The sequence below is a fragment of the Archocentrus centrarchus genome, chromosome 22, assembly GCF_007364275.1.
Source record: "Archocentrus centrarchus isolate MPI-CPG fArcCen1 chromosome 22, fArcCen1, whole genome shotgun sequence".
Classification (NCBI taxonomy): domain Eukaryota; kingdom Metazoa; phylum Chordata; class Actinopteri; order Cichliformes; family Cichlidae; genus Archocentrus; species Archocentrus centrarchus.
In genome coordinates, this window is record NC_044367.1 from 28,880,017 (window position 1) to 28,894,216 (window position 14,200).

The 14,200-nt window shown below is 45.1% G+C and overlaps 1 protein-coding gene across 1 annotated transcript in view; it reads left to right on the forward strand.

Annotated features, from left to right (window-relative positions):
• Positions 1-14,200, forward strand: part of LOC115772842 (AT-rich interactive domain-containing protein 1B-like) — a 166,651-nt gene that overhangs the window by 12,976 nt on the left and 139,475 nt on the right. Inside the window, exon 2 of the mRNA XM_030719254.1 lies at positions 8,652-8,855. Within this exon, the coding sequence (XP_030575114.1) occupies positions 8,652-8,855 (204 nt within the window). The remainder of the gene's footprint in view (positions 1-8,651; positions 8,856-14,200) is intronic.

A 14,200-nucleotide genomic window follows, 5' to 3' on the forward strand; every position in this document is an offset into this window, starting at 1 on the left:
CACATTCCTTTAATATGTCTGGCTCTTAATAAAAACCTGAGCATTAAAGGTCAGCCAGGTTTGTGTGTCAAAGAAGTCATGATCAGGGTAGTTATTCTGGCTCTGATGTACATCCATTGTGTAGCCGTGCTGCTACAAATGCTGAACTTAACACAGTAAATGTATCTGCTTTTCTTATTTCATTCCTCATGTAGCAAAAACATATCAGGCTGATGGAACTCAGGAGAGTTTCACTACGATCATGTTGAAATCTAATTAAGGCCGTTTAACTGCAAGCATCGCTCCGTTTTCTCAGTCATATGTTATTCATATGGTCCGCGGCAGCCAGTCCTCCGTAAACATAACTGCCCTGGGGCTGAGCAGTAATGGAGTAAATGGTCGGGTTCAGTTTGAGTCAGAGGTGTGTATATGCAGTCAGGCCATGCATCAGGGCTCCCACAGGCCTGGAGCCTCTCATTGATCGACCCAGCTCCCCCACCTCATGTTCCCAGCCAACTTCAATGATTGATTCCCAGTCAGGGCCCTGGAGATGGGAGGCCTGGCCTGGACTGACAAAGCCTGGGCCTCCCAGAGGGCGACCCGAAGGGGGCCGCGGGGCAAGAAGCCTATTTCCAGGCTCCCCAACCCAATTCGAGGAGATGTTTTTTGGAGAAGCCTTCACAGCGAGGAGGAAGAAATGAGGCTTGCATTCATCACGGGAGAAAATTAAGGCCACATCTGCTGGCACTGCCTTGACCGCTGCATGGAGGTGCAGGGAAGATGGGGCCATGCCGGAGAGCGTGCACAGAAAAGGTGAAGGGGTTAAGAGATATTGGTGTGTGTGTGTGTTTGGTGCGGGGAGAACATGTTATTACACAATCTGTCACAGCCCCACACACACACACACACACACACACACACACACACACACACACTGTTCATTACCTCTGAAAGCATAAATACATTTCCTGACTCCACTTACGATGTTCAAGCCTCTAACCTGCTGTGTTCCCATCTACACTGAACATCACTGCTGCTCCATCAGCGGCCTCTCTCCGTGTCGCTTCACGGCGTTCGAGCGGAGGGAAAAAAATTATATGAAAATCAATTTTTTTCTAATTAACTTTGTAAATTTCCAGCTGAGCTATCAGACGTGGGGGCCGCGTGTGTCGTGCAGAGTCCGATAATGAAATCAATTAGGTTCAAATGGTTTCAGGTGACTTTTAATGAGTATTTAATATCTGCCTGAGGAAGGAAGGTCAGGATATCTGTTTGTTGTTTGTGTTTGGTTTTTTTGGGGGGGGGGCTTAAGTGATGGATCACCCGCAGGAGAAATATGGATGGTTCCACCCTGGGGGACCGGGCAGTCCTCCAAAACAAACAGCCTGAATGTAAATCCTTGTTTTTGTTGGGTGGCTCTTTAACTGCACCACAGGGATGACCTAGTTTTTGACAACTTCCTTTTTTTTAGATACGGTGGGATTATTGCTGTTAATTCCTTCATGAAGAGCTGTTTGAAATGCTCCACCTGTGTTTCAGAAACCAGTGAGGAAGGACTGGACAGGAACTCCATAATGGGAAGGGGGACTTATTGTGGCCTTGCTTTCTATGCGTCCATATTCATAATTTACCCTGCTCCCTCTCCTTCAGTGGCCGGTTTCCCAGCCTGTAGGAGCTCGTTAAGCTTTGCCTTACAGGGAAGACTAATGGATGGCGAAGAAAGCCCCCTCAGGACCCTTTAGCATCGTTTCTGTTGGTCTGCTCGCTTAGTATTCACTTATGTATTTTCACCCTACTCTGAGCATAATATCATGAATAACCATTGCTAATTCATAAACATACTTTGTGATACAGGACCTCATTCATAATTATCCAGTTTCTGTCCAATAGAAAAGCTGTGATTTCCTTGCATAAGGGGGATTCTAGCTTGCATATTTAATACCAGCATCTCCTTTGGGCACTGGGAGACGTGGGAAGCAAAAGGGCAGCACATTTACTCTAATAGCCTGGTCCTTTTTTTTTGGGGGGGGGGGGGGGGGCAGATAGAGTTATTGTTATTTTGCTCCCTCCTGCCCATTTTTTCTCTCTTTCATTTGGTTGTGTAACAGCATCTCTCAGTGGGGTTCTGCAGGCTGGGGAAGTTAGAGGACCGCATTCCTCTCGTTCCACCACGGCCCTTAGATGAAATGGGCTTTTTCAGCAGCCCTCCTCCATCCCAGGGTCACACCAGGCAAAGACGTCAGTCCTGCCTGGTGATGAGAAAAGACTGGAAATATAGCAGGCCTCCTACTTTTACACATCAGTAAAAGATTCTGTGAAAATAGGCAAGTGGCCCTGCTGGAGGTGTCTCTGCACTTTCCTGAAAGCATTTCATTTGCATTGGTTCCAAAGCAGTAGTTGTACCACCACATGGTCTTACCTAAAGGCTTTTCAGCCCAGCGAGGATCTTTTTTTAAGGTAGCACAATTTGTATCAGAGATTGTGAGCTGATTAAAACAAACATGAAGAAAATGTTAGCGTGTTAACTGCGAAGAGAGAAGGACTTATGTGTTATGATCTTTGATTTAAAAAAACCCTCGAGTGTCTCCTTCATGCTCTGACGAGAACCTGAACACGTTCCTGTGTTTTTCTCCTCGTTATGCAGTGGAAGTCTGAATGAATCCAGTCTGGGAAAGCCGCATGCTGGCAGGAGATTTGACTGGCAAATTTGCAGCGTGTGTTCTTTCACACATGCTTCCTCAACTGTTTGCAGACGATTGCATTTTATTTGTTTTCATTCTCTAATGGCGTGTCGCTGGCATGTCAGTCGCATCTCGTTTTGTCATTGAGGCTTTCTCTATTTTCTTTCTCTCTCTGCTGCTTCTTTAGCTCCCAGTCTCTGCAAAGGAAAAGGGCTCGGGCGACCCTACGACCTCAATCTCACTTGAGACAGATGAAGCAGCCTCTCGCCGCCTCCTCCTCCCTCCCTCCCTCCCCTCTCCTCTCCTCCATTCCCCCCTCCCTTCTGTTAATGACGTCTTTGTGCTGGCCGTGACAAACAGAACACTCTGCAACTTTTCCTAATGCATGTGGGGGGTTTGTTTTGAGCCTCTAATGCACATGTGTGTGTGTGTGTGTGTGTGTGTGTGTGTGGGGTGTAAATATTGGTGTCAATCGTAGAGGGCACAGCGATCACCAGCTCCGAGGACGACACGGGAGAGAGAGCTATTATGTGCATTGCCCCAAACACAAAAGCTCGCCGCTCGGCCTCATAACAACCACCTCTTATCTGGCTTCTCTTTGTCTGCCTTTCTTTCTCAACTCACAGCACCACTGGGAAACATACGCCGCGTATGTATACGTTCCCCCGCCTCCTCTATGCCTGTCACGCCCTGCGCCTCTCTCTCCTCAGACAATTTCATGCTTCTCATTGCTCGCCAGCCTTCACGCCTAGCTGCCTGTGCCATACAGGCATACTGGGCTGAGGAAACGCAATTTGGCTCTACCTAGCTCCCCGCGGACCGGTGCTGCTCTTCACACTGTCATTCGTTATGAGACTTTTTACTAACAAGGCGTGCGTGCTGAGATGCAGGATGAGATTGTGTTTCAGGACATAATTCACTGAATTTCTAAGTGATGCAACACACACACACACACACACACAGGAATGCCAGCATACACACCGCTCAGCTACAACTCGCTTACACGCCAAGTTCTGCTTTTAGGATGATTGATAAGAAAGAAATGTCGAGGCTAAGTGTTGTGTTGTTACTGTCAGCGTTTACTTCAGTCTGCCATCGAAATGAAGCGATAAACTGATATTAAAGACCGATCCGCTCCTCGTGGAGTCCGGGCAGGGAGGAGTTAACGGCGTGCTGCTCCTCTCCTCTCCGCTTGATGACATCAGTATTGTCTCTGCATCCATGAAATTAATTTTTCTAATCTTAGTCAGCAGGAGCGGGGGAATTTGCACACATTAATATGGAACTCGATCTGTACTCGCCCACTGCTGCAGTCTCTCTTCTCCTCTTTCTACCTCCTCTCCTCTCCTCTCCTCTCTTTTCGCTGTTTTATTTTCTGTGTGTGACGGTGGGCCCAAATGCACAGGGTTTCAAGCCTGACATGTGAAGCTTTGTTCTGGAGGCCGGGCCGATGCTGGGCCCCGCGGTGTAATAGGAAGTGCAGAGCGCTCTGCTGCATGCTACAAATAAATAACATAAAAGACGAGGCTGAGCGTCCCAGCAGACCGGCCGGCTCCGGCTGCAGCGTGTTGATTCTCCGGAGGCCGACGCGGCACAGAGGATAAAGAGGATCCGCTGACAATAATTATCCTTATTTGTTTCTCCTCACTAATGCACACAGGCTGAAATGGTTTCATTACACAAGAATTAAAGCTGCAGAAATCCTTTCAACAAAAAGAGAAAATAATCGATACCAAAACAGGATCTTCATGCACAGCCAGGTTCCATCTTTGGAGGGTACCAAAGAGGCCTTCCCTTCTTTTTGTGCACACTGTAGCCACTCGATCAGCAGCTCCGCAGAAACTATTACCTGTCCACCAGCAAAAACCCACCAGGTGATGTGAGGGATCATAAGAGTTCAGTGAGTTGTTCCTTGATGGTCAGATCATAAATAAAGCAGCTTGTAGACCATTAAGAACATATGAGGGAACATCTTCTATTGCACTGCTGGTTGGATGGAAACTGCCTCATTAATCAAGTCAGAAAAAAGTGGAGATATTAGTGGAAACTCCTGAAGGTGAAGGTCAGGAAAGAGGTGGTGTTCCTACACCTGCAGACAGGTGATGAGCAGGCCGTGTGTGCGTGTGTGTGTGTGCATGTCCACACATTCATCACCATCGCAGATAAATCAGTTTTTCTTTTTCAAATAATTTGGAATGGGACTGGAATAATAAGCATTTACTAATATTGTTTTATGTTTGTTTGATCCCAGTGTGCGTCTCATAATCCACATATCCGAGGCTTTTGTGTCGAGCATTTTGTCTCTTTCTGATTAACAACTTAGCACATTAAAGCAAGAAGGAGTAAAATCATTTTCGCAACATAAAAATGTTGTCGATTGAGCTCAGAAAAGCAATTTAGCAGGTTTCACCCCACAGTAATTTCACCCATGTTCTGTTTTAATGGCTTTGTTTTGCAAAATAAAAAAAAAATAAAAAGCTCACGAGAGTCAGAACGCTGGAGAGGAGTTCATAAATTGAATTTTAAATTTAGCAGTTGAATTACTATTGTCTCCCGTGCCTCCCCCCCTCCTCCATTGAATGGCATGCCCAGATGAACAAAAGTGAAAAACACATTTGAAGAAAATAAAAAACAATTTCTGTGTATTCCCTCTAGTTTTTTATCTGCTGTCCCTCCTGGCACAAACAAGATTCACTTCGTGTCATTTTCATAATTTTTTTCCTAAGTACAGTCATTTCTCTCAGGGAAGGAAAAAAAATAACGTTTCAATTTGTCAAGAATGGTTGAGGTTTTTTGTGCCTGGTGGTGTGAGGGAAATCGTGGGCATATCTCTAGGAAAAGGCTGCAGTGGGCTGAAATCTCATTTAGTGGAACCTGTCATGAGAGCAGATTTGAGGCTCTGTTTGGGGAGGCGGGAAAACTCTTTTTTTTTTTTGCCTGTGGATAATGCCGTGTGTGGAAGGTGGGCCGAGGTATCAGATGTAATTTGATTGTGGCTGTTTTATTTAACATGTCCCCTTAAGTGTGCGAGAAAGTTGGAGAGAGATGAGAGCGATGCAGTGAGAACACAAAGAGCCATCAGCACAATCTGCAGGTGTGTGTGTGTGTGTGTGTGTGTGTGCGCGCACACGCTCCCAGTATTAATTACTCATGTAGGGACCTAAATATGTTTGTATATGAACATTATGGTTATTAGTCCCCATAATGAGGTGAGGAGAGGCTTTAGATGGAGGAGGCTCGGCCAATCATCACATTTGATTTTGGCTTGATGAAAAAAAAAAATCAGGGTGAAAGGGTAACTTTGGACTTAGTTTTTGCTGTAAATCTCTTTATAGAGTTTATATGTGCTGTAAAAATGTTTTCTTGTTATTAATCAGGCCTTTTCCCAGAATCTCACACTTACTCACGTTTTAGTTCAGCTCAAGCCGAGATGACGGAGCGAGGCCTCGTCAGCAGCACTGAGCAGTGGAAGCAGGTCTCCTGAGGCCCGCGAGTCCGCTGCCACCTCGGCCTCTCCTCAGGGACCTGCTGGGGCTTTGAGGCAGGATTCAGACTCCTAATCAGGACCCGAGTCCCTGCAGGACACCATCAGCACCTGTTTTCTTTTTGAAAAATATAAATACAAGTACAAATCCATGTTTTAAGGTCCAGAGCCGCATGATGTTTAAGTTAAGGAATAACTGTGTTAAATGATTTGTGCTGTGATGGAGCAGCTGCAGGTGAGAGGAAACATCCTGGAAATACACAATCAATGTAAAGTCCTCTGAATCCATGGATTCTTAACTCTGTGTGTGTGTGTGTGTGTGTGTGTGTGTGTGTGTGTGTGTGTGTGTGTGTGTGTGTGCGCACGTGTGCACTTGGCAGCTGTGTGAGGGATTTATTTGTGTTGCTCAGCATTTTTGGCAAACGGAGGACCTCTTGAGCTGGATTGGTGAACTGGATGGAGGTGGGGAGGGTGTGTGTTTGTGTGTGTCCCATATCACGAGTGGCACAGTGCCCTGGATTTTTCCGAAACTCGGGAAGCTTTCACTGCAGATATTGCTTAGTGCTGTTTGTGTGTCTGTGTGTGAGTGTGCTGCGGGTGTACAAACATTTGAGCAGGTCATGTGCTCCAGCAAAAACACCATTATTTGAAACATATGACCAGCATCAGTTTGAGCATATCAAAAATACTCCAAACAAATCTCCCCTTTGATGTTCAGCTGCTTTAACTCTGTATTACAATTAAGAGCCTCTATTTTAATTGTAGTCCGACTGGCTCACTCCGTCATGCTCTTTGTGTGTCTGAAAAAACACACAATACAAAAGACTCAAACTTTCCTCTCTGAAAGCCTCCGTCTGTCAGTAAAATCAGAAACATTTTAAAACTGCTGCTACTGCACAATGGTTCATGACTTTAATTCTTCCCCAATGTTCTTCAGTCTAATGCCGGCAATCAGTTTGTCAGGTCAGAGGTCACGTTTCTTCTTAAATGTTTCGTTCTGCTCACAGACTGCAGACACATGAGTCACTGAGTTTTACTCCTGCTGTGAAATAACTTTAAGAGCACTAACTTTCTTATTCCCGCTTTCACTACCCAAATACTAATATACACACACACACACACACACACACACACACACACACACACACACACACACACACACACACACACACACACACACACACATCCCCTCCGAACTACTCCACACACACACCTCAGTAGACACAAGCACTTAAAAGCTGGAGCGCCGTAACTGTCCACGTAACCTGCTGAATAAAGTGCTCCCATCCCCTGACATGTCTTCTTGATATTAGCCTGGCAATATGAGGCAATTTCTCCTCTACAGTAGACGAGGTGATATTGAGTTGGGGAGAAGGGAGGGAACTGAAGAGGGAGCTGGTGGTGATGGTGGTGGGGGGTGGGCAGAGGGTGGCAGTTAGTTGGAAATGAGAGAGGAGAAGTGAAAGTGTGTGTGTGTGTGTGTGTGTGTGTGTGCAGGAACAAAATGTCATGAATCACTCATGATCCTATGCAGCAGAGACAAAAGGGAAGAAGGAAAGAGGGAAGATAGAAGAACTCCACATTATCTGCCCAGCAGACAGACAAACACGCTGCTACGGGTGACGGATTAGCATTAGCCTGATGCACTGTACCGGAATTTTCCAATGGCTCACTGGGACCCCAAACAACCCGTAAAAGGGCTCTGAAGTACTTACAATGGAATAAATTACCCTTGACACATTCTCTTTCTTTGCTTTGATTTATTTTTTTGTGCTCTCACAGGAAGCGAGCTCTTCAGGTGTGGCTTTGGAAAGCAGGTACTTTGACTGCTTTGCTGCCCTGAATTCCCTCCTGGGATTCAAGCTTGAAATGACCCATCACAAATGTAAAAAAAAAAAAAAAGAAGAAAAGTTTGGATCCCTGCCCCACCCCGAACCTGCAACCTTAAACTCACGAGTCGACGTAAACTATCTGCTGCTTTTCTGTAAGCTGCAGTATCGCACGAGCATAAGCAGTGTTGTACGGCGGTTATTGGCACCGTGAGGCTTTGGTTATGGAACAAGGCCATAGGATTTTTATTGCCATTGCCTCCTGTTGCTTTAAACAACATTTACAGCACTTTTAAAAGCCTCTGAGACATTAAAACAAAGATACAAGCTTTAGGTTTTAATTAAATCATTTTATTTTGGCTCTTTTCCAGCACAGTTTGCTGCTAATAGCTATTCAATACGCATCTTTGCTTATTTAATTCCATTTGTTGTTCATTTATGATCTGTTGACATTAATTTAAAGCTTTCACTTGTTGTGCAATTAGGAAATAAATCACTGATGGCTGTGGTTTGGAGTGGTGCACTAAGTGGACTTCAGTTAGGGGTTCCAACTTGGCAGATAGCGGATGAATTAATTTGAACGCCTCTCGGGCAATTACAATGCACTGTCATGAATGAAGTATTAGCCAAAACCGAACTGCTGATTATGCATTAATAAACCCTCTTTTTCCCCTGCAGGTTTCCTCCATGGACTTCATGGCTATGAAGCGCTCACAGCTCTATGGCATGGCCAACAATCCCTACTCCACCCCACAGCAGCCAGGAGGCGGACCCTATCCCCCTAGCCAGCCATACACGTCGCCTCCCCCTCATCGATACCCAATGAGCCTACAGGGAAGGGGCCAAATGGGCATGGGTGGCATGCAGTATCCTCAGCAGCAGGTATGTGAACAAACCAACACACTGCATCTCTGAACCCGTGTGTGTGTCCCAATGTGTTTGGCGAATAAGTCAGCCCCCTCTGCAGTGCCATTCCAGATATCGTAGCTGGCATTATAAGCGATATTGCAATGGGACATTTGCCTCTCACATGAACGTTATCCAACGATTTTCCCCTGAAGGCTCCGCATGTTCAATTTGAGACGCAGCCTAAAATACCAGGCAGCACATCTCACACCCTGGCATGTGGTGGTGTCACTCCTGTTCATCACTGAGCTCCCGTTAGACTCCCACCGGAGTGCATGGGTTTGATGCTCTGTGTGTGTGTGTGTGTGTGTGTCTAAGCCAGTTCATTCTTCATGCTTGTTTGATGGTGCATTTGTACACTTCATTATGTATTTCTATATATTTTTGTAGGTGGGGGTGGGGGGGGGGTGCTCACTGTGTAGTAAACACAGACGCAGCACAGTCGGCCCACGTCACAGTCTCTCTGTGCAGCACAATAGGTCTGTGTTGGAGACAATAGTGCTTCTGTCTGCTTTATTGAGTCTTAAGTAAATCCCATTTGGACGTGTGTGTGTGTGTGTGTGTGTGTGTGTGTGTCTGTATGTGCGTGCGTGTGTGTCTGTGTGTGCATGTGTATTAATCTGTGTCCCTTTTATCTTTGCGTTTGTGTGAATGATACGTGTGTCCCACAGTTTTGGCAGAAAGTGAACTTCTTCTGTGTGTGTCTGTCTGTGTGTGTGCAGATAACAATTTAAATTTATCAGTGCAGTTTGTAGTGAAACAGCAGTACTGAGCAGCACAGTGAGAGAAGGGGGAGCACAGTGTTCCCTGCTGTCACTGCCGGCTATATTTAGTCTGCCTGGTCTGTTGGTCTGGACTTGAACACCTCTCACTGGGGCGAGCGAGCTTCCACACATAGCAGGAGTATAAAGAGAGAGAGAGACAGAGAAGGGGAGAAGCACATATTGACTAACAGGCAGACTTCCTGTATTGTCTAAAAATATTGTGCATACAGGCAGGAGCAGAGAAGATGGTTTTACAAACACAGCAACCTTCTTTCCTATTATGCAGTGAAAATGTGTAATTTGATAAAGAAAAACTTGTGAAAACATAAAAAATTGCTGTGCCAATTTACTGTTTATTCACTCTGGGTCAGTACAGCTCAGTCTGTGACAGTAGTGTTTATCATTCTGTGACTCGAGAGGAGTCCTGAGGTTACATGAAGCTGGATTCTTGTAGCTTAACCAGTATGATTGACTAAAATGACATATGTGGCATCCAGCTTAATGACTTTTTTTGGGGGGACGTTCTTTCACTGAGGTGCTGTTGTCCTGGGAGGTTACAGAGACTCAGACAGCACAGGGAGACTTCATGTTACTGAGGCCGATCAGGAGTTTTGCAGCATAAAATACAAACAGCTGTGAGTGAGCGGGGGTGTATATGTGATGCCATGCTGTGCAGAGAGAGTAATGTCAATGCACACTAACACACCGGCAGTGACACACACAAAAATACATCCCGGCACTGTTTTGTGATGAAACCCTCTGCTGGATTACATATGGGAGGCTGTGGTTGGGGTAGCAATCACTGCCTAGCATTATGGAATGTAATTAGTTCAAATAGAATTAGTTGTTCACTCTGGCTATAGCCATGGGAACTGTGCTTCTAAAGTTTCTAATTATCTGGCTCTGGCTTTAAAAGCAGCACCACCGCATTGCCTATCTGCTGCTGGTGAAATCTAGCTCACAGTAATGAGTTCGGAGGAGGAGGTTTAATTCCACCCTCTCCGATGAGCGTAATGAGCCTCACCTACAGAAAAGCGGTCAGGGGTTTGATCAGGGACGGGTTCAAAAAAATGCTCTAGACTGCAAAATATACGGTGCACTCGCTCTTAAAGTGACTGCTAATTAAATATCAGAAGATGCACAAAATACATTTATGATGGACGTGATTGCAGCTGGAGGAGAAATCTTCCACCACGCCCTCTGTCTTAACCTCAGAAGTTGGATCAGCTGCAGAGAGCCATCCTGGCCACGGCTGCATCAGCAAGGGGGATTGTGGGTGATGTAAGACGTAGCACACACAATCCCCCATGATGCATCGCACTTCAGGGCTGAGACCTCAGCTTGTCACAGCCAAGCATGCTGGGATGTTGCCAGGCAACGTGACGTCAGCAGAGGTCTGTGTTCGTCTATCTCTGTGATTTCCCAGGGACTGAGCCTGTGTGTGTGTGTGTGTGTGTGTGTGTGTGTGTGTGTGTGTGCGCGCGCGCGCACGTGGAACAGTGGAACAAAAGGTCTTCTTTGACTTCCTTTCATTACTGTGATTAAATTCTGCAAAAAAAATTAAGCCTCATTCATTTTAAATATGAACTCCACAGTAATATGTATATTTCATCCATTGCAGTTATTGGATATGTGTTAGGGCTCACCTCTGTCCTTTGCAGGACTCACATAATTAACCATTTTGTCAAAATTTGTCACACAATCGCTCGATTACTCCTGATGTTAGTGGATCTAATCTGTGGGAGTTAAAGCTCTTTATCAGCTTTGTTGCAGCTCTGTTCCCTTCCCCATTTCTAAAATATAAAGAATGCTCAGAAGAGTCAGACACAGTTTAATTAGAATATCTTTGGCTGAAAAATGGCAGCACAGTATGTGCATCCTCACCATGGCTGCATACCATAAGCCAGTGTTATTGTCGTCAGGAGTAGTAATTTTGATGCATATATCAATATATATGTTCCTCTGTGTGTGTTTGCATTTTGCTATACAGATGCAATTAAAAAGGTGTAATATCTACACAGTGACATTTAAACACACTTACACCTACACGCCATACAGACACATACACATTAAAAGCTTATGCAGAGACAGAGGTGAGAAGCTAAAAGCATATACAAAGCTTTCACTGAAAATTCATGTAAACATCTCGACTCAACTATCATCTTCATCTGGTTTTTCACTGCTGGGAGGTTATTAGTGCGAGCCTGCTCAGTGTGTTTGGAGCCCAGAGACCGCGGCTGAGCGCTGAGTCCAGGTCGAGTCGATGTTCCCGAGGACCTCGATTACCTGTTCAGATCCAGAAGCCTAATGTCAGGAGTTATCTCTGTCTCACACAGGCCTGCACAGACACTAGCTGTGCACACAAGCTGATGTAATTGTGCATGCACTAACACACACTGACACATTGTGAACAATGCATTTCACCAATTAAGTACTCCTCTCATGGCCTCCCTAATCCAGCCATGGGAGGCACGCGAAGATGCCAGTCTCAATGTTGATGTCTCAGAGAGGAAAAAACATCCTCTCCAACCCGACGAGCCTCCAGCAAATAAGCCCAGAACTTGCATTAGGTGTAGTTAATGTCATGCTGTGTCTGCATGCATGTGAGAGACAGTCTGAGTGTGTCAGAGAGGCTGAGAGACGAAGTGTGCATGTAAAACAGCGAGAGAGTGTGCGTGGAGTGATGGGAGCCAGGACAAATACATCAGCAGAAGATGGGGGAAAAAAAGAAGAGAGGAAGGAGGAAGTCGAAGAAGGAGGCGGGTGTCTGACAGGAAAAAAATATGTCTGTTTGGTGGAAGTAGAATGAAGTTGAAACGAGAAAAAAAAAAAACAGTGCCGCCAATTCTAAGCGTAATTTCCTGTGATGTCAAAGTTGGCAGATGGAGAGGAAAAGGAATTTGAAGGAAACATTAGTGTTTGATGTGAAAAGAGGGGAGGGGTGATGTAGTGGGAGAAAGAAAAAATATCCTGGGAAATGAAAGAGAAGGAAGGTGTGTGTGTGTGTGTGTGTGTGTGTGTGTGTGTGTGTGTGTGTGTGTGTGTGTGTGTGTGTGTGTGTGAGGGGGTGACAGTGTCAGTGGGTCAGGCAGAAACCATTACCAGCGTTGGCTGTTTGTTCCTTACACACTGGGCCAACTTAATAGAAGCTGAGCATTTAAAGTCAAGTGGAAATGTGGCCGACCCGCCACCTGTTCACTGCACAGAGACCACAGCAGCTCCTCACAAACCCTCCATCACACCCCGCTCACTTCACAAAGACTATTTTCTGGGCATCGTCGTTGCACAGTAATCATCGGAGGGAAGAAAGGGAACAATAATGCATCAGTATTCTTTAAAAAGCTTGGCTGTATTTCTTTCATCTGGGCAACAGCTGTGCACATTCCTAAATATGAAGCAACATTCAAAGACGGCTCTTCTCTGTTTGTGTTCGCTTCATTTGTCACATTTATACAACAACAGCTGAAACCACAAAACTAATATGAAGCAACTGCACTCAGTTTGATTTTAGAAATCCTTGTAGACATTTGGGCATTTATTGAAATTAATCTGCTGCACTGTAAACCCTTAAAAACTGACGAGACTAAAAAAAAAACTTTCTACAATAAGAAGTTGGCTCCCATATTTTCATTTAATACACTTTTTTATTTGCATCTTCCATTCGATTAAGTTCATGTAAATTAGACATAATTAAAAATTGACCTCTTTTATGCTAAATAAACATTTATTATTAGTCTTTGTTTCCTTTTTGAAATGAACAGCATCACTTTAGTCTTATAAAAGTTCATATAGCATCACTCTGTGCACTCCTACCTGAGCTGACGCGATGATGGTCGTCACACCTTTGCTGATCTAACATATCAATAAATGACACGATATGCAATATTTTAGATGGTGTTTATAAGCGTTCCACTTTAAATTATGATAGCGCGCCTAACCAGTGCCGGGTGCTCTTCAGTTCACATGCAGGGAGGAGGAAAATGGGTGAACAGTCTGTAAGTATTGAGGAGTGGAAATATGATCTTTGTATTCAGAACATGACAGTAAAGTGCAAACTGAGTCCAGGCCAGAGGCAGCTGTCCACTAGATCCAGACAGCATGCTCTGTGTTCATACTGTGAGATGGCTCCTGTCTGTGTCCTCATTAGAACAGGGCTTTGGCTCAGAGTGAGCCATTGTAGGCAGCTTTATATTGGTAGATGGTAATTATGTAACAATGCTTGGGTTCAAATCCCAGCTGGGGCCTGATAGTCTGGAGTTTGCAGGTTCTCTCCAGGTTCTCTCCAGGTACTCCTGCTTCCTCTCACAGTCCAAAGACACACGTGTTAATCAGTGATTGGCCATAGGTGTGAATGTGGGCGTGGATGGTTACTTGTCTCTGTGTTAGCCTGACAGCAGACTGGTGACCTGTCCCCCACCTCTCACCGAAGAGTGAGTGATGTGTAATCTATAAATAATTTTGATTATGACCCCAGCACTGGCATCAACTGTCCGCCCTTTTCACTCAAGCTTAAAATCTTATGAGTCATATACATTAATGGAAGGCAATGATTAATAA